Here is a 19,817-nt window from a genome sequence, read left to right as displayed (position 1 = left end):
ACCATTACCCAAATCTGTCATTTCCCATTCCGTGTGATCAGCGCTGAGCCGGAAACATCGTCATGGGTCTGCAATAGTCAAATAAGATAGGATCCATGCTCTGTCCGAGACAATCCCGTCTTGTTGGCTGCCCAAAAGTCCTGGACGCTGGCAGGAACCCCGTTGCGGCCCAATAACGACTGCGGCCTCCACTGCGGCGCTTCTTGCCGTCCGCCTCTGCAGGTGAAAATCTCTCAACCGGAGGGGCAAATGTAAAAAAAAGTTTACCATCCAGATTTTGCGATGTCAAATTGGAAAACAGGTTCACGCAAACTTGATCGGTGTCACTCAGGTATATCCATTCAAATGCGATTATCCTAAGCTGTCCTGCGCGAAATAAAAATCTATAGAAGAGCTTTTGCTTCAACTTACTGCAGATTGAACTCCCCATGACATAAAGAAGTGGTCATCTACTCTAGATTGCTCTTCTACCCCACTTACCGGCATCGTCTAGCTGGCTGATATCTTGATCCTCCATCCTAGTGGAGTTTCCGGTGAGCAAACGGCATGGAAGATGGAGTCGAAGCACGCTAGAAAATGGGTTCCCGACAACACTGCCCGCTAGCAAACAATTTGCATCGCAGTTCTCTGCTCCGGCTTGTTATAGTCCTGACAGTTAACTGCGAATGACAGGCATAAACGAACCTGTGATAGTCCATCATTCCCGTCACTCCTCCAAGGTCTTCCGGTCTCGGATGAGTTGGATACCCATGTCTGTGGCAATGTTGGTCAATGAATCAATCAACCTAGTTCTTGCTGCTTCTCAACAAGCTTCTTCGGGCACTGATATTACATTAACCTCATGACAAGGGGTTTAGAAATCAAAGATCCCGTGAGTCATATTGCGAGAACACTGTCGTGTTTTCACACGTCTGGCTACAGAGAGAGGTTGCCTATCCACAGCGCAATTAATATGCATCTACACGGATACTGTTGGCATCGATCGGACTGTGAAGGACAATAAAGGCGATATCTGGAATTTGAAATCAGACGACCTCCCTGTCCCTGCTCAGCTGAGGCTGAGTGAGGCACAACTCTAAACGTGGTTTCTGCGTCATACTAGCTTACCAGGATTACATTTGTCGCCATTGGCCCAATTTAATGAGCCACGGACTCAAATCTACCGCTTCATGTCAAACTATCGGGTAAATATTAATTTCATCCTCATTTCCGAGTACCTAAAATGCAAATAAGACATAACATCTCGGGTTATCATTGTCGACTCAGCCCACGATCACCTCGGTATATCCCTCAATCTTCCCGTCTTTCATTTCTATCATCCGGACGTTGATGCCCAATACTCGTGACTCATTTCCTGGACGAGACTAACTCCATTCCCTGGAGTTGCTAGTGTTATCCACAGCCAACCACCCGTCGATCCCAGTGTTCCGGCTTTATTTGTACTATCTTTACTCCAGGCTAATCTCAAGGGTCCCCCGCTGTCAACTCGCAGGATTCATTGTTGCCTCCCGCCCCCTGCTTGTTGAGCTCCGTAAACTTCCAGTGAAGAAGATTGGCTGAAACCTAAGACTGTCATCGGGAATAACCGCAAGCATCGTAATTGGACTCGTACGCACTGTCGATCCGGTCCCTCTAAGCTCAAGGACTGTCCACCTGTAGAGTTATACTTTCAGATGGTGATCCTGATAAGATAGGGCTGCTGAGTCAGCGAGTTGCCGGGGCCACGGCGGACCCCCAAACAAACCGGCGTCATCCCCAGCCTCGCCATTACTCCAACCTCCTCAATTTCGGCGGCTGCTCGTCCATTCTGCTCGCTGAGTGTCTTCAATTCTGCCCTTCTCCGTTCCTGACGGAGCTGGTCACTATCCCCGTTGCATAGACTAACCAGTCTGTCTAGCAATACACCACATCGTGTGATCCACATTCCAACCATCTACCATCTACATAGTATCCCGACCGATCGGAATCCAGATAAGAACCATAAACTCGATCTCACACTGACAACCTCGATAAAGGTACACACCCACATTCCAATCATACCCCATACCGGCACCATCCCACAACCAAGCTAACCACCATCACCTCCATCCAGAGTCCCGTCTAGAGCTCCAAGCTCTTGACGGCTCTTCAACCCCAACAACCATGCCTCCAATCCACCCCTCTGCCACGCTCCTCCCCGCCAGCACTCAAACCACCATCACCACCTCAGAGCAACATGACCAAAATGCCGCCCCTCATACCCACCTCTTCGGCCGGTCCAGCACAACCTGGGCCCCAGGCTCCGGCACCGTCGAACCCAGCCACATCAACATGAAAGGCCTAATGGCGCTCTTCGCCATCCTCGGCGCGGCCTTCGTCCTCGCCGCAATCTGGTTCTTCTTCTGGGCCAAAAACGGCGGATTCATCTGGCGCAAAGGCGACTGGGAAGAGTACAAATCGACCGTTCTCCGCCGCAAAGGTCCCGACGGGCGCACCTTATCCAACGCCACGAAAAGCACCAAACTCGGCGGCGGCAGCGTCTACCACAAAGGCTACAGCGACGACGGCTACACCTACACCGACGAAACCGCCACCAACCTGACCGAAAAGACCGGCGTAACGGGGGCCACCTCCGCCGAGAAAGAACGTAAACGGCGCCGCAAGCTCCGCGAGAAATTCCGTCGTCGGCGCAAGGACGACGAAATGACCGCGAACTGGGAAAACGAAGTCGACGAGGACGTTGCCGCTTACAGAAAGGAAAAAGCCGCCCGTGTCGGGGGCATTAATCGCGAGGGAGAGGGAACCTATTACGGCAGTGACTACGATCTCTCCAACCCAGCGAGTCATTACAACCAGAGCGAAATCAGCGGAAGTCAGGTCCGCGATTACGCTTACGATCCGGCTCCGGCTCCTGCTAAAGCACCATCCCGGAAACAGAGCAGACGACGTGACTTCTCCTTCGTACCCGGCAGCGAGGACACTCTTAGCCAGGCACCGACCCGCGACGACCACCACGACCGCCGTCATAGCCGCGAACCCTCAGCGAGAAGACATAATCGTCGGCGTGAACGACGCAGGAACCCCCCGCCGAGTGAGTCCTCCGGATCACGGACTAGTAGTCCCCGCAAGCGGGAGAGACAGTCCGTGCGGGGCCATTACACGGAACCGTTGGATTTCTCGTCGTCGGCGCCGTCGAGGTCCGAGTATCAGTATTCGAATGTGGATACGGAGGATACGGGAACTAGGAGTTATCATCATCCGATCCCGGGGTTGAGTAAGGGGTATAGAAGGGAGGGGGGACGGGGGAGGAGAAGGGATAGTTTGAGTGAGAGTGATTGATTTGTTGGGTTGATTACTGCTTGCTTGCTTGCTTGATGGATGCATTGGGTTATTCGGAAAGTAAATGATCTGATATGAAATTATTATGGATATGGATATGGTATGCTATGATATGCTATGATATGATATGCAATGGATGTACATAATGCAGTGTGCTTGTTATTCTTCTTGTTCTATTTGTTGTTTCTACTTTAAGGGTGAATATGGCAGGGAAACGATATAAGATGATACTATGGGATGGGATTTTTGATCATGGTAGTTGATTGCAGTGAAATTGACTATGTGATGTTACACGAGATCTCTGGTCCTATTGATTAGAGTTGTGCTATCTACTTGTGCTTGTAAGGGATATGTGATACTAGTATGCATTTTGAGAGCTATCCAAGTGCTGGCATATTGTCATTAACGATAAGCCATGACTAGCCACCAATCTCTGTGCTATGCTACACCATCTAAACGAACGGATGCTAAAATATACCAATTACTCATTCTCCTTGCCCAAGTCTGCCGGCTGACTGCCTTCATCTTCAAGCCCAAGCCCCCGCCAGGCGGAATCATAGCGAGACATGCGACGAAGAGGTGGTCGAGTGCCAAAAGCCATGGAATTAGTTCTCTTTCGATTGTTGAAAGACCTGCAGGTCCCGCGCCATATAACAGTGCTGGCTTGTTCCGGCTTTTTAGAAGGTTTGATTGTCGAACCACTAGACACCACCGCACCTGCTTCATTTGAGTGCCAGCTTCCAAGAGCCAATTTACTGATGTCTTCATCGGTCAAGCCCTGGGTACGTAAAGTTTCCCATACGGGATGGGATCTCAGACGTGCACTTTCCAGCGATGAGGTGCGAACCTGGTGAAGGATCCAGTTGTCTATGAACTTACGCCGCTGAAAGGGTGGCCCAGTGCTATCGAAATCATTCTGATCATACGGGGAGGACCTTTCACGAATCGTCAACTTGAACGGGTCTTTGACTTGATCATCTGCAGAACGGATGTCATCTGCAGAACGACTGCGAATGCCCAAGAAGTGAGCTGTGCCCCCTGCGAATCCTGGATCACTTTGGGCTATCTCGTCAAGGTCTGACTCGAAGTCGGCGATGTCATAGCATGGCTGTGCCTCTATCCGATCCCAAGCTTCCGAGAACCTATAATCTGGACTTACTGGACGCGTGCTTGTTTGAGAGACTGGGACTCTCTCTGCGCCAGATATGGATTCCTGCACCTGTGATGTGAACAGAAGGGGCTGCTGCTGCTGCGAATCATTTTTCCTCTCAGATGTGGTCAGCGGGACCGATTTGGTATCAAAGCCTCGGGGATCAGAACTAGAACGCACAACCCCGGATTTGGTCCTAACACCTTGAGGTGCTCTATTAACTGCCAGGTTGAATAGGCGGCTCAGTCGGGCGGCTGAGCGAGCGAGCTCCTGTTCAAGCTCCTCCAATTCATCCTCAGACTGATTAAGCTGATATTCCAAATCCAAATGATAGAGCGCGATCGACCGGAGTGCTGCGTAATCCTTTTCAATGAGCTGTGAAGTAGATTGGCAAGTGCAGCATGTAATAGCACTGAGATGTGCTCTGATAGAATCCCTCACAGCCGTTTCCTCTTCTCTCTGTTCCCACATCATGGCGCGCAACTTGTGCACCTTGTGCCTATCTATAGCGATCAACTTCTGCTGCTCATGACATTCCTTCTGCGCTATATAAGCCTCCACCATATCAATATCACCAACTGGTGGTATGTGGTGTCCCCAATGACGTTTCCTAGGCAGGCAGTTTGCATCATCGGCTGTAGATTGCGTTATCCCATCTTCCTTGCTGTGTGATACGAAACCTGAATTGGAGTCCACTTTCCCTAAAAAATCATTGACATTCCCTGTCAAGGTGTTCTCTGCCAAGCTCGGAGGGGGTTCCGAGGCAGTTTTGAATTTGGATTCAATTGATGTGTTCAGTGGAAAGGGAGGTGGATGGCTGGGAAAATTGCGTTCTAAAGTATTGGGACCATCAGGTTTATCTCCAGAGGGGAAGCCGGTATTATGGATATTCCCAGGGAGCATATTGGAAATGAGAGTAGAATAGAATGGATAGAATCTGGCGCGAGTGATAGGGCTTATTTAGTCGATGAACTGCAGGGAAGCCCTAGCAGCGACATCGTGGAAATCTCCTAAGGAACTTTTCGCAGAAGGAGCGAAGCCATAGGAAGAGGGAAAGAGCGACGGGTCAGCCTGATAGACTGCTATCTGATACCTGAGCAGCGACATGGCTAAGAACTAGAAGGTACCTCAGTTTGCTGACCCTTAAATGGCAAGAGATACTGAAGTGTACTTCGCACGAGGGAATGGAGATGCGATAGCAGCCAACAGGCTTATCGGTGGAGCGCAAGTGGAGTTCATCCAAAATCAGAGCCTCGGAAAATCTCACCGCCCGACGGATTTTCCAGCCCGCTTGAATGAGGAAAACTTTCCAGTCGTTCACCAGCTTCCCCAGACTCCCTTCCCTTAAACTAGCAGTGAAATTTGGGAATTTATATCGCCACAATGAAGCGCAAGTTGGATGCTAATGATGTTCCCTCCCCTGAGGTTGCGGAGACCAAGGAGGCCCCCGATGCGAACGAGGCCGACTTTGAAAGCCTCAACCTGGATCCGCGACTGCGCCAAGCCTTGATCAAAGAGAAGTTCACCAAGCCTACGCTCGTCCAGGCGAAGGCCATTCCACTGGCGCTCGCTGGCAAAGATATTCTTGGTGTGTATATCCCAGTGTCTATGGTGGATGATAAGCATACTAACAATACCAGCTCGTGCAAAGACCGGCTCCGGAAAGACCGCCGCATATGTCCTCCCTATCCTTCAGACCATTCTTCAGAAGAAAGCTGTCAGTACTCCCCCGATTATATCGATAGACATCAAAGAGCCAAACTAATCGTATTCTGCTGCTAGGCCGACCCCTCATTTAAAGCCACCACAGGCCTCATCCTCGTCCCCACTCGAGAGCTTGCAGAGCAGGTCCAAAACGTCGTCACCACATTCGCTGCTTTCTGCGGAAAGGACGTTCGCTCTGTGAACCTCACTCAGAAGGTCTCCGAGGCCGTACAGCGCACTATGCTCTCTGATTACCCCGATATCGTCATCTCCACTCCCGCTCGTGTGATTGCCAACCTCGGAAACTCCTCTCTTTCGCTGGATAACCTGACGCACCTTGTTATCGACGAAGCCGACTTGGTCCTTTCATACGGATACGATGAAGATATCAATGCACTTTCTAAGGCGATTCCCCGTGGCGTACAGACCTTCCTCATGAGTGCTACGCTCACCTCGGAAGTGGATACTCTGAAGGGACTGTTCTGTCGCAGCCCTGTTGTGCTGAAGTTGGAGGATAAGGAGGAGAAGGGCGCCGGTGTTAGCCAATTTGTTGTCAAGTAAGCATACTTTGTACACGACGAACGATTAAAGCGCTGTACTAACTACTTCACCCACCAGATGCGCAGAGGATGAGAAATTCCTCCTGACATACGTGATCTTCAAGCTCCAGCTCATCAAGGGCAAGGTCATCATATTTGTCGGAGACATCGACCGTTGCTACCGCCTCAAGCTTTTCCTGGAACAGTTCGGTGTCAAGAGCTGTGTACTCAACTCCGAGTTGCCAGTGAACTCCCGAATCCACGTCGTCCAGGAATTCAACAAGGGTGTTTACGACATCATTATCGCTGCAGACGATCAGGAAGTCCTAGGATCCAAGTCGAAGAAGGCCAAGAACGCCGACGCTGATGAAGAGGAGGAAGCTGCTGGTGTCATGGGATCCAGTGACGACGAAGAGGCCGAAGATGACAAGAGCAAGTCGAATCGCCCGGACAAGCGTCGCAAGCTCACCGCGAAAGAAAAGGACTATGGTATCTCTCGTGGTATCGACTTCCAGAATGTGGCCTGCGTTTTGAACTTCGACCTCCCCACAACCGCCAAATCCTACACACACCGCATCGGACGAACCGGCCGTGGCGGCAAGACCGGCATGGCGCTCTCGTTCGTCGTCCCAGCAGACCAGTACGGAAAGCACAAGCCCACCTCCTTCCCCACCGCCAAACACGACGAAGCCGTCCTGGCCAAGATCGTCAAACGTCAATCCAAACATGGCCACGAAGTCAAGCCCTACCACTTCGAGATGAGCCAAGTCGACGCCTTCCGCTACCGTATGACCGACGGTCTTCGCGCCATCACACGCCTTGCCGTCCAGGAAGCCCGTGCTCGTGAGATCCGTCAGGAGCTGGTCAAGAGCGAGAAGCTGAAGCGCCACTTCGAAGACAACCCAGACGAGCTGCGCCAGCTCCGTCACGATGGCGAGCTGCGCTCCGCACGTATCCAACCCCACCTGAAACACATCCCCGAGTACCTGATGCCGTCCAAGGGTCGCAAGGGCATCTCCAGCGAGGATGTCGGCTTCGTTGGGTTCCGGAAAAATAGCGACAACCGCATCCGCAAGGCCAGAGATAAGAACCGCGCCAAGGGCAAGGGCCGCAAGCCCTCGGGTGTTAGAAAGGTTGATCCATTGAAGACGTTTAATAGGGGCCGGAAATAGGCGTTGTACTAGTGTGGGATCAGTGGTGGATGAATGAGGGATTATGTACATATTGTTCTTGGTTCCATGGGAAAAAGTTCATCATATTCGGTTTGGGATAGTGCGTGCATATAGAACTCCAATTCAAATAATTGCATGTAAAATTATGAGATTGTGGAATATGCCACTTGTATTTCGCTTTGAAGCTGTAATTCTCTATCACCATCTGATATAAGCCTTATTTCCTTTCAGTAGGTTATATACCAGGAACTAACTTATACTTCCCACAGCATTAACATCACCTACTAAGCTTATAGGTATTATATACTAACTACTACTATGCAACCCTCACAAATACCTACCACTTCCTAACCAACTATCAATATATATGCATACCCCCATAAACAAACCACCCATCAAGGCAAAACCCCCACCCACTCCTTCCCAAACAACTTCTTCAACCCATCCTCCTCAATCCCCTCCAACCCAAAAGAAAACTGCACCCACTTGCCCTTCCCCTCCCTCCTCAACCTCAAAACCCACTGCTGCACCTCCTTCGCAGCCTGCACCGTCTCCCGGAACCGCTCTAGCTCCTTCCCCCTCCGATACTTGATCCGCTCGACCTCCACATCCCACGGTAAATCCGACGCTGGCTCCACATCTCCTCCACCACCACCGCCTCCTACACGGCTCGCAAGAGCGGGATGCGGCGGTGGCGCATGCGCTGAGAAAGCCAGGGAGCGGGTAGGCGACGACAAAGACGAGGAAGAGGAGCCGCTCTGGCTGATGCTGTTCTCGGGGAGGAGTTCGGCGTCGTCAATATGGGGCAGCCAGCCTGGTCCGAGACGAATGTATTCGATGTCTCGCCAGGAGGTGTTCCATTCGGGACCTGAGGAGGCGTACGCGGATGAGATTGATGATTCGCTGTCTTGCCATTTCAGGGCTGGGATCCAGTCGCCGCAGCCTTCGAGGTCGAGCCATTTCAGGCAGTAGGTTACGCGGGATAGGCGCCGGAGGAGACCTGCTGCTTCGGCCCAGTTGTTTTCGCTGGCGGAGTAGGTGTCGGTGCCGCCGTAGGAGAATGTTAGGGAGCGGTGGTTGGGGTGGCGGATTCGGGCGTTGATTGCGTTGGGCGTGACGGTGGGTATAGGCCAGTGGGCGAGAGAGAGGTGGGTGATGGTGGAGAGGCGGGAGAGGAGGCTTATGAGGGAGTTCCAGTTGACGGTGCCGGGTTTGGGGTGTGCGAGGGAGAGGTAGCGGAGGTTGGAGAAGCGGAGAGTTGGGGATGGCGTATGAGGGATAGTGGTGGGATTGCTTGCTGTTGGGGTGATGGTGTTGCCCTCTTCTTCGACTTCGTCGTATTCCTCTTCCCAGGAGGAGGGGACGGATTCTTTGGGCTTGCGCTGCACAGTATTTGTCTTCTCGGTGATGAGGAGCTCGCTGGAGAGCTGCTTCAAGCTTAGCCATCGACCGATGGCGCTGCTTAGGTCTAGACGGGTGACTTCGGACTCGCTTTCTTGATGTATATCGGGGTCATCGGTAGCGCGGGATTTCTCGAATAGAGGTCGCAGACCGCGCATAAGCCCGCCTAGTGGTCGATCCTTGGCGTATATAGCGATGTAGCTGAGGAGGCGCACTTTGAGGTGATTTGGAAGAGCTCCCAGGAACAGTCCGTCATACTCAACATGCCATTCCCAGTATGTTGCCATCGATCTGAGCACCGTTTCGACAAGACTGCCCTTGGGAGGGAAGGTCGTGCCTGGTAGACGCTCTAGCCGGTAGATGACCCTTTCTTTCTCCGCGGCAGCAATATCAACATCGTCTTCCTCCGCATCATCCCGACTGCCCAGGAGCCAGCTCTCTGGTGGTGGTGGTCCAGCAGTCCGTCGCAAGCGCAACGAGCCAACAACCCCGACACGACGCGCCCCCGGGCGGGGGCGGGGAGGCGGGGTTTCCGGTAGCTCAAGAAGGTTCCGTAAAGAGGGATGTACAGATCGAGGCGCGACAAATCTAAAGGGGCTTTCAGGTCCATTGGAGACCTGCGTGCGGCGGAGGTGGTGAATCAGGTCGTTGACGGAGGGTTGCTCCGCGGAAGAGGACGAAGCGTGGGATGAACGAAGACGATCATGGTGGTCGTGTCGCGGGCCGGAGGAAGCGAGGGTATGGTGAGCAGTGCTGGCTGGTTTCGCAAAGGCGGTCTTCTTGTGCTTTTTGGGCATAGGGATGGGAAGAGAGTAGTAGACTCAAGGGGGAGGTTTCAATGTGGCAGAAGTGGGATGAGCCCGATCGGCGGAGCACCTCCCCATCTTATCGTTCGCCGCAGCTGTTTTCGCCCCTTCGGTTTAGTAAGGCTGAGCCACGATTTAACCAACTAGCTTGTTAGTTCACGAGATAGTTTGCTATGAGTGAGAATGAGTCATTGGTCAATTGCTAGCTTGCCGTATAGCCAGGCTGAGTCTTCTTTGGTCGATAGGCTGCGGTAGAGAAGACAAGGAATAGCGTGCGATGTTGCTTGTGCCCATATTTTATTTCTATGCAAGGTTCTATTGTACAGTTGTTTTTTGCTTCGCAGTAATGCACATCGTCAAATATCGCGGACCCATGAATCATCGTCCATCTTACCCTCGCGCTTAGGGCCCTCTTGCATCCATGTCTCCACTAGACCTTCCTTCGGGTCTTCGTCTGACAATCCTCTCGTCCGTCGGACATCAAGGACGAGATCCCGGACCTTCTTAGTGACCTCCTTTCGCAGCTCAACTGCTTCAGGGTCATATAAGAGCTGGTCATTTAGCACTCCAAACGGCAGATCGCGAGTCTCGGGGGCTACGCGTTCAGCCTTGGCCCTGATGTTTTGCCAACGTCGTCGGTATTCCCCGAAAACCGCCTCCCTATCCACTTTCTGTCCAAAAGTTATGCTGACCTCCTTTCCGACACGAGGCAGGAACCGGGGGAATTCGCGGCTTTCGTGCATAACCTGGTCGAAGCCCTCGAGCCAGATCGGCACCACATCCGGGCATTCGCTAGCCTCGAGGATCAGTCGTGCCACACCCCATTTGAAATAGCGCATAGTCTTATTCGGCGCTTGGTGGATCTTTCCCTCCGGGAATATATGGAACCAGGAATACGAGTTGCAGGCGTAGGAGGACGGCGATAAGTGGGAGTCATGCCCGTCGGTAGTGTAGGCTGTAGGCAGATCGGAAAACGGATCGACGCAAACATTTTGTAGACTCCACGATTGACGTTCGGGGACAGCAAGATGAGGGTCAGCGGGAAACGGTCCCTTCGAAAGGAGTCGGATCGCCTGGGTGACGACTGGCTGGGCGAGGCCACCATATTGCGAATGGGCCGATCGATGTGTCGGCAGGACTTGGCCCATGGTGAAGAAAAGGGCTAACGGCCTATACACCAGTCCGGTCAGTCAGCAACAAATCATTTCAAATTTGAACCAGGCAAAGAGAACTGCCGTACCTAGTCTGATAACAGATGTCGTGGCTTCCAAACCCCCATCGCTTATTCCAATTCGCAAGTCCGAAGTTATATCGCATCGGTAGAAATCCCCACATGATCGGATCATCCATCCTACTCAATTAAAGCGGCCATGGTCAGCGTTCTCTGACGTCGGAGTTGAACGGGTCGCCTCAGCTTTCGAGACACAATGTAGGCACGTACACGCTGGTATGGTTCGAAACTAATAATCCAAAACAGTTAGCCGATATAAGAACTTTTGGGTACAGTGATCTAAGAGGGAAAAGACTAGACAGCATACCTGTGAGCAAGCCTCTCGTTCTCTGCGAGGGATCACTCCTCGAGTCGAGGAGCTCGAGAAATTGATCCAACCCATTCGCCTGTGGCCGACTGCAGAGGTACAAAAACGAGCGGCATAACGCTGCAACCCCGAAGATAGTGGTGGAGGACAATGCCCTCCAAGGAAGCGAGGGCGCATCGGCCGTTGCGCCGCCAGAGTCCGTAGAGCGCGACATTGTTCACTCAGCCCGCTCTAACCGAGATCCATCCAAGCAGTAACAGGGAGAAGGGCAAGTAATATAATACAGCGTAGCGGCAAGGCAGAAAGTGAGGAGAGGAGGAGGGGGGAACAACCCCGGATCGACGGCGTGAAAGCAGGTGGCATCTTCATTGGCCTCGCAGAAATTCGGGGAAGGAAATCAATTGTTGGCCCGCGGAGGTTCGCCGTGCACGGACCTCCCCAAACCTCCTCGACGGGATTTTCGTCCGCCAACTCGGCTTTCCGCTCCTTGTGATTGATAGCTTACCTCCCACTCCTTCGTTCCCTTCGTCCTTCTTTCGGTGACTATATTCGGTGTCAATCGCAAAGATGATGTTCAAGCCCTCATCGCCGCTCTTCTCGGGTCTTCTTTGGTAGGTCGCAATCCCATCTGACTGCCCCTGTCACCCGCCCGGACATCCCGCATTGCTACAACCACCCCCATCATCATCATCATGCGCCTTGAAGCTAATATCACTCGTCAATCGAATAGGAAGATTCCGTGGCGTCTCTCCCAGCCTCAGAAGGCTCGCCAGAGGAAGCGCCTCCGTGGCGTTGACCGGGTTGTCGACACTGTCTCCGCCGCGCTGGAGCGCAATGGATACACCACCAAGTCCGTCGAGCGCTGGTACAGGGAAATGCCTCGCGAGGAGGAGATGCTGCCGAAGGACAAGTACACACTGTTCGACAAGAAGGAGAAGAAGTACCGCAAGGGCATTCACAGTACGTTACACCCTAGGCCCATCTAAGTCGAAGGGCTGCCATTCCCAGAGGGACTCAAACGAAGGGGATTCTGTTCGAATTTCGTGTGCTAATGCTATTTCTCTTACAGAGCTACCCAAGTGGACCCGTGTCAGCCAGAGAGTGAACCCCCCGGGTTTCTAAACAGCTTATACACGCAGAGTGTGTTGGGAAGCTGGCAATCGCCTTTTACATATTTGTACCTGCATTATTCAACTGTACTATACACCACACGCTGTGTCCGCCACGATGCTCTACAACGAGCGTTGTTGAAGGCACGGAAAGGATTACCGGAGTTTTTGGCAACTGGGGAATGACACCATGACTGCATTGTTCGCCTCGCTATTTACCATGTTCTTTATTCAAGCCTAAGGCACAGGATTCAATTCGATTTCAGAGACTTGGCATTTGATGGCATCTTTCAGATTCGTAAGGATAGGCGGCCCTTGGGAACCGATGGAAGCGCCTGAAGGCAGCATAACAATACAGATAGACCATAAAGAGGCTGCATCATGTTATCTGTCCCGTACATCATCCTTTCACACAGATATATAACCGCCCTAGACACATTCGAACTGTTTGCAGAGCAACCACACAATTTCTGCCCAAAACGCGCTGTGCTGTCAGCGGACCAGACATGAGTTGTTTGCAGATCAAGAGCCTTTTGCTGTTGCCATATGAAAATACCGGCTGATTGCTCCTGCAGTTTCTTTTGCTCTTGTTCTGTTGACTCTGCCTTCATGGATGGCTTTCCGAATCAGATAGCCATGGCGGATCTTTTGCCAATCATCGAATGTCTCTTGCCAGCCTGCCCCTCCTTCATAATAGACTTTTCCCTGTCGGGCTGACATGAACGGTCCTTGCGGGGGTCTGCGCAGCATCCAGCATGATGGGTCAACCTTCCCATCTGATGGATCAGCCGTCGAATCGGGGTAAAGTTTAATTGTCTTGACCATGTCACGTAGTCCAGATGCTTTTCGGTGTTTGTTCACAGCTAGCCTCCATGAGTTAATTTTAGGAGTATAAATTGCTTTGCGTGGCACCCTTGGGTACTTTGGTTTCGCGGCCCAGTCAGGCTTTGGATATGGCGAGTTGAATCTTGGATCTCCTAGTCGCCTTCTAGCATCGATAGGTATTCGCGTAGGTGGGTCAATTACCAGCCAGGTTTCTTTATTGAGCCAGTGGTTCGCAAGCAGCGCGAAATGGTAAGGTCTCCGGCCTGGGCAGAGCTGGTTGTAGAGCCATTCCAGTCTCCGGTCCAGCCCATCTATGAACTGTAGCTCCCAACTAGTTAGCTCGCTAATAGGAACTTTTCTTTCCAGAAGCCCTGTCCGCTTCTTCCTCTCCCGGGACTGCCTTGTTCTAGAGCGATGCATGCGCAATGGCTCTTTCTGTCGCGTGCGACCATCTGAATCCCTTTCTTCTTCCAAGCCTAGTCCTGTACGATGGCGGGCCTCCAGGCGACATGGTAAGCTTGATCGACCACATGCAGGGACTGCAGAGTAGCGCACAGCTAAACCAGCAATATGATCAACACTTACCGCTGCTTCCACATTCTTGACATAATTATGGTTGTTAGGATTGTTAGGTATCAGTGTGCTGGAATTTGTTGAGAAATCCTCTTTGCGCCTTGATTGGTTCAGGATCAATAGAGATGTCTGATCGGATGAACTGGTGACAGAAAGCCCAGATCGCGGAGTTCCGGCAGGTGGTCCTAGAAGCTCTGTATATTTGGACGGTTGCAGTGCCATCCGAGCAGAGAAGACTTGGTGCTTACGGAAACCTCGGAGCCTTTTTATTGTCTTTATTCCGCCTTCTGGAAAACTTGCCTTCGCGCAGTGTGGTGCATTTGAGGCGATCGAACTCTCATAATTCTGGCTGAGGCATGGAAGCGAAAGACTGCGTATGTCTCCTGTGCCACGACCTGCAAATCTTAAGCGCATCCGAGTGCTGCAAGATGTATGGCGCGACTGGCTTTGAAGTATGTCTATGTTGCTTGCATATTTGAGAGGTTCTCGCTCAAACCTGCACTCTCTTGTGCATTCGCTTCGATACTGGCGAGTTTGTCTTGCCTTTCCTCGCATTGACGCTCGCTGATAGCCACGCTGAAAGAACAATTGGCTATGCGAGCTCGTAACATTGCTTCCTCCAAGCGCATAGTAGATTGTTCGACTTGTTATGGATCCAGGTGTGTGACTTCTCGAAAGCGCCCCGGTCATAGCTTTGAGAGAAGCATATCCACTGCAGAAGTCCGACGTAGTAGTGTTCCTGTGGCGAGGAGGGGGCCCTGGGTTCCAGATAGTATCAGCAGCAATGTAGCTATAGCTTTTAAACCAGGTCGGTAGCCATCGCAGGTTTCTCCTTTCTTCGCAAAATCTATTCTGCATTTTCTGTCCAGGATCCCACCAAAGCCAGTGATAGTCATCGCTCGGCGATCTCCAGACTGCGCAATCATGGAGCTTTTGCAGAAATCTCCGTGCTAGCGCTTTGTTCTCCTTATGTCGTTTTGCTGAGACCCAACCATACCAAGTCCTGCTATAGCGTGTTGTAGTTTTGTTTCCTTGTTTGAGCACTTTACCCTGGGTGAGGAAACGACAGAACTTCGCAATTTTCCAGAAGAAAACCGAAGCAATAAAGAATAACACTGTGCCTGCGAAAAGCTGAAGCAACGCTTTGAGACTAACGTATTTCGTGGCTTGTATGACAGATGCATGAGCGTTTTCATATGATCGAGTGAAGGGTTGGGATTGATATAGATACATCAAGACGGGTGCCATCTGATTGAAGCCTCATTGAATAACAAGCAAGGGATAGTCATCCTGGTAACAATATAAGATATGCGCCGTCCAGGTCATGTACTGGGAGTATCAGTCGCTTCAGTGGAGAGTGGTCTTGCGGTTTGTGGGAAGCGCAAGAAAAGGGAAGGAATGGCTGGTGCTGCATAATCATGACACTGACCCGAAATTGTTGCATCCCTCGGCCTCAGACACGTTTGCGCGCCTTGCTTTTGACCTTGCCTCCCTTTTGATTTGATTGCCCAACTTGTCTTGAGGATCAGAATCATAATCTGCCCCAGATCTGGGGTAGATTGTCACGATGAAACTGTCCATGTGAACAAGACGAAAGATATAGCAAGACTTTGTTCGCTTTTCCTCCGGAATGCTGCATGTTCTACCACAAAGCCACTCCCGCGCCATAGTACTCAAACAACCAAATGAAGCCGTTGATAGGTAGTACTCTACCTGCTCAGAGACACTGGGCTTCATACGAATGCTTTTCCGAGTTATCCTATGCTACATTGATCAGAATATTCCGTCTGTTTGGTTCGAACTTGAGCACTTGTCTTCCTAGGGAGTGGTCCCTTGTAACATAATTCTAGGGATACCAAAGAATAGCTTCTTCTTCCCTCGGAACCATCAAATTGCAAGGCTACTCCTGGGAGGTAAGGTCTTTCATCTGGTTCACCGCGCCAAGAAAACGCTGCCGGTCTCAAGGCTACAAATCACAGCGATGATCTCAGAGATTCGACACATTTCTCGCATATATTCGCAATGATAGCTATAGCATATCACAAGTATGCAGTCGGTGAGACTGGATCCCATAGAATATGGCTGGTCCATGTTAACATTGTTCAAAACACAAAGACAAGGGTATGCCTTGTCCTGGTGGCTGTCTTCACTATTCTTGGCAGAGGCATTGTAGAAGTGATAGTCTCATATCTGGAACCAGGCTGTCGGGTTTTTCTATAGTTCTCGCGAGAATTTATTCCTTTTCAGAGGGCCTGGATTTAAAAATAGGTGTCAGCTCAGCTGTGTTTGCACTGCATTGATGATCGACACATGGTGTCAATCTAGACAAGATATGTCGCAGGCTTGTCCAAGGTTACAGAGCCAGAGAACTTGGATATAGTGGGCACGCCATAGCTTTGAGGACTTTGTCTCGTTATGGTTTGGACCTAGCACTCACAGACACATTCGATTACTTCCCTTATCGTCATTCTGGAGTTTCCGTTCTGCTCCTGCTGAATGAGGGATGTTCAGATCAGGTGACCGTAGATGGTCGGTTTCCCGCCTCACTCTCTCGCCTCATTTTTCCCTTCAATCTCATCAACACCAAGGCTCAGAGCCTGAGAATCGATCCCCCATTCATTTCACACTTAATTTAATTGAATGGCACATGTGGCTATAGGTATTCATATTTTCTTTTTCATGCCTTTCTTTCTTCTAGTAATGAATCGTTTGATGCTAGGATCATCACTGTCTCGGTTCAATCCATTAGTGAAGAAAAATTAATGAAAGCTGCAATGGTCGAGATCCCCTGATGGTCCTCACATCGTCAGCACAACCGAGCACTCCAGCCCGTATTTCAATCCATTAAGGGGACTACCTCCCAGCTGCTTCAATAATTGAACGCAACGAGGCTTTCCCCCTTTTTTTGCATTGCCCCCTGGATATTACTTTATTCATTAGCCTGCTAACAAGCTCGGCGAAAACAGGGAAATTCTACTGAAGTTTTTTTTTGCCTTTAGGTTACACGACCCATAGCCTATACCTAAACCCCGGTTCTGGGTCAAAGGCACGGTTACCAAGTACCGGGATAGCTACTACACTTCTACACGCCCGCGGCGAAAAATACCCCCGGCTGCTTGTGGGGTTAGCACATCTAGGGCTGACGTCCAGTACCTCTTTTGGTCAATGGCGCTCAGTGGCTGATTAGAATCATTACTAGGTCGTCTGCTAAGGCCATCGTCGACCGGCTTGCCGGAAGGCTTCCAGACACAGTTGGGTCCTTGTGAATTCCAGCCCTGTACTTTTGGCCGCTTCGGATCGCCGTCTAGCCCTTCTTCGGTCCAAAACAGGAATACACAGGACATGCCCCATGTGGCAGTAGCAACGGAAAACATCCCCTGCCCTATAAATTTTCCTGGTACATGTGATATCTGATACATATGGGAAATATAACTCGCGATATCTGTGACACCATCAGCCATCATCCATGTGATTGTTCAACGAAGTAGTCCCAAGCTGAACATGAGCAAGGGTAAAAGGATGGCAAAGAAAGAAAAAAATAATAAAGAATAAGGACCAAGATGTGTGTTCACCGATGCTATCTTACCGGGATACTACATTCCTAAAGCCACTGATCTCTTTGTAATCGGCACCAGGCTCCAACCGGGGCGGGATGGATATACTACCGCAGGGATTGCCACCTCTGATTGATGAGCTTGCTGCAATCACATACACTCATTACATTGAGTTGCCCCATTCCGACATCCTATGCCCTAATTGTTGCGGGATTTGTTGCGGAGCCTGAGCCTCGTATAGATAAAGATCTACCAAACGATGATCGACCGCATACCACGTTCATGGAGGGTTACATGCACGGTGATGGCCCACCAATTTTTTTTTTCTGATGTCTAGACGGACAGGAAAAGCAAAGGAATAGTAACATGATTCGCTAGGCCGTGTGTATCATATCGTCGGCATTTGGAACATATACTCTTACGACAGTATCACACCATACCGGCATCGCATATTCACAGATGAGCAAGGTTGTCTCCCTTGGACAGAGGCAAAAAGGGGCAGGTAAACTGGTAATGCCTCGCTGCATCCATGACTTGCCTCTTCTCAGTTCACTGATCATGGATGTCACACGGTGAGCGAATCCAGGGACTCGAGTCATGTCAGTAAGCAGAGAACGTACCGTGGGGCACCCCACGGCGAAGGGTAAGCGGTAGACGCTAGTGGAATAGACGAGGATTTAGGGGGTGGAGTGGTGATGAACGATGTCTTTCAGCATTGACGAAAGACAAGTCAGCTTCAAGCATGGGTGATCCTGGAACTGGACCACTTTGCAAATGCGATCCGGATTACGGGATCAGAAACAAACACATCACCTGCAGTAAATGCGGTGTAAGAGCTCCCTTTGCAGGATGTTCCAAGTTGTGCCCGACGCCACAATTCGGGACTATTTGCTGAACTATGACAGTTCCGGATGACCACTAGCCACACCCGCCGCAACGTAAGGAAGGCCGTGGTTTCACTACACCGCCACAGATGGGCCGTTGATCATCGTGTCAGCCACAAGTGGCTACTAGTGAACCATAGCGCAGTCGCCCAATCATCATGCAGCATGTCTCGTCCCACGCATCCCGAGGCATGGAACCTACAGGAGGAAGTAGCGCCGATCGATCTTGCATTGCATTGCAGAAACACTCAACGATTGGTGTCTGAAAAAGCAAGCATCCCCGATGACCACCATCTTGATCTTGTCGATGATGAAATGAGATTCGATGATCTCAATACCAGCGGGAGTCACGGCTTCGCGTGTGACCGGAACTCCGTCTATTGATCGATCACGGCCTTTTCAAGGTTAAATTTCAGGAACGTAAACATGACATACTGCACACTTATCTCACTGCATGACAAACCCGTAATCCGCGAAGTGCGAGGGATCAGCACGATAAGTGCAATGCAGAAACTACATGTCATCATTTCAGACATGGAGCCCTGATGGTGAAGACCCCAGGGTCTAGATCTTGCACGCACACCGTTGTACTGGGTATCATGCAGTGGACCCACCGTTCATCCGGCCGAAACCCCCAACTACAGAAAGAAGATCTACATGTTGTGTGGTCTCAGAGGCAGTGGGACCAAGAGGCATCTGCAGTATCATCCCGGCATAATTCGGGTCTATCTCACGGAAATCTTGAGGAGAATGTCATTTGCTAGCCGAGCAGACCGGTGTCAGGAGTGCCATCAGAGAATTATGCAAGGCAACAGCATTCAGACAGAGTTTACTAGGACGGAGTCTAAGGTTATCTCCTCTATTACTGAACAGCCTATCATGCATCTCGGGATTACACAGGGAACACACCAGCCATAATGAGGCTGGAGGTATATGTGGCTGGTGTGTTGATCTAGACCCAAAGGGGTATGTTGTGTGGCGAAGTAGCCCCTGGGGCTTGACGCCCAGTCGCCCCTCCTTTTCTGCAGTGCGACAGGACCTTGTCCGTTCCCGTCCTTGTCGGATCGTCTCTGTTTACCTTGCTCGGGCTTTGGAGTCTGGAATGTCAAATTAGTGGATACTCCATGACCAGTCCAGACCCTAGTTAGACGGATCCGCTCTCCTGGGTCTGAACCTGGGTTCTGACCGCTGGACCGGGTAGACGAGCGACAGGGACGCTTCAGACTCCCAGGGCCAATATAGCT

The 19,817-nt window shown here is 51.0% G+C and overlaps 7 protein-coding genes across 7 annotated transcripts; 3 read left to right on the top strand and 4 right to left on the bottom strand.

The window, feature by feature from the left end:
- Nucleotides 1-2,142: 2,142 nt before the first annotated feature.
- Nucleotides 2,143-3,318, top strand: AtWU_05939 (uncharacterized protein; the record flags this gene model as incomplete). The annotated part of the gene is made up of 1 exon (XM_035501049.1): nt 2,143-3,318. One exon carries the CDS (start codon nt 2,143-2,145, stop codon nt 3,316-3,318), a length of 1,176 nt encoding a protein of 391 aa, XP_035356942.1.
- Nucleotides 3,319-3,799: 481 nt separating this feature from the next.
- AtWU_05938 (uncharacterized protein) lies at nt 3,800-5,371 on the bottom strand (the record flags this gene model as incomplete). The annotated part of the gene is made up of 1 exon (XM_035501048.1): nt 3,800-5,371. One exon carries the CDS (start codon nt 5,369-5,371, stop codon nt 3,800-3,802), a length of 1,572 nt encoding a protein of 523 aa, XP_035356941.1.
- A 480-nt stretch (nt 5,372-5,851) lies between these two features.
- Nucleotides 5,852-7,883, top strand: dbp9 (ATP-dependent DNA/RNA helicase; the record flags this gene model as incomplete). The annotated part of the gene is made up of 4 exons (XM_035501047.1): nt 5,852-6,056; nt 6,109-6,185; nt 6,251-6,729; nt 6,791-7,883. 4 exons carry the CDS (start codon nt 5,852-5,854, stop codon nt 7,881-7,883), a joined length of 1,854 nt encoding a protein of 617 aa, XP_035356940.1.
- A 395-nt stretch (nt 7,884-8,278) lies between these two features.
- Nucleotides 8,279-10,081, bottom strand: AtWU_05936 (uncharacterized protein; the record flags this gene model as incomplete). The annotated part of the gene is made up of 1 exon (XM_035501046.1): nt 8,279-10,081. One exon carries the CDS (start codon nt 10,079-10,081, stop codon nt 8,279-8,281), a length of 1,803 nt encoding a protein of 600 aa, XP_035356939.1.
- A 365-nt stretch (nt 10,082-10,446) lies between these two features.
- Nucleotides 10,447-11,842, bottom strand: AtWU_05935 (tafazzin; the record flags this gene model as incomplete). Its single annotated transcript, XM_035501045.1, has 4 exons — nt 10,447-11,260; nt 11,331-11,441; nt 11,532-11,550; nt 11,629-11,842. The coding sequence occupies 4 exons, from the start codon at nt 11,840-11,842 to the stop codon at nt 10,447-10,449; spliced, it is 1,158 nt and encodes a 385-aa protein (XP_035356938.1).
- Nucleotides 11,843-12,195: 353 nt separating this feature from the next.
- Nucleotides 12,196-12,750, top strand: AtWU_05934 (mitochondrial 54S ribosomal protein mL60; the record flags this gene model as incomplete). The annotated part of the gene is made up of 3 exons (XM_035501044.1): nt 12,196-12,239; nt 12,359-12,588; nt 12,698-12,750. 3 exons carry the CDS (start codon nt 12,196-12,198, stop codon nt 12,748-12,750), a joined length of 327 nt encoding a protein of 108 aa, XP_035356937.1.
- Nucleotides 12,751-13,259: 509 nt separating this feature from the next.
- On the bottom strand, nt 13,260-14,357 carry AtWU_05933 (uncharacterized protein; the record flags this gene model as incomplete). The annotated part of the gene is made up of 1 exon (XM_035501043.1): nt 13,260-14,357. The coding sequence occupies one exon, from the start codon at nt 14,355-14,357 to the stop codon at nt 13,260-13,262; it is 1,098 nt and encodes a 365-aa protein (XP_035356936.1).
- Between the last annotated feature and the right edge of the window lie 5,460 nt (nt 14,358-19,817).

The sequence above is a fragment of the Aspergillus tubingensis genome, assembly GCF_013340325.1.
Source record: "Aspergillus tubingensis WU-2223L DNA, scaffold_7, whole genome shotgun sequence".
Classification (NCBI taxonomy): domain Eukaryota; kingdom Fungi; phylum Ascomycota; class Eurotiomycetes; order Eurotiales; family Aspergillaceae; genus Aspergillus; species Aspergillus tubingensis.
The sequence above is the reverse complement of the archived record's forward strand: the minus strand, read 5'-3'. Positions and strand labels throughout refer to the sequence as shown.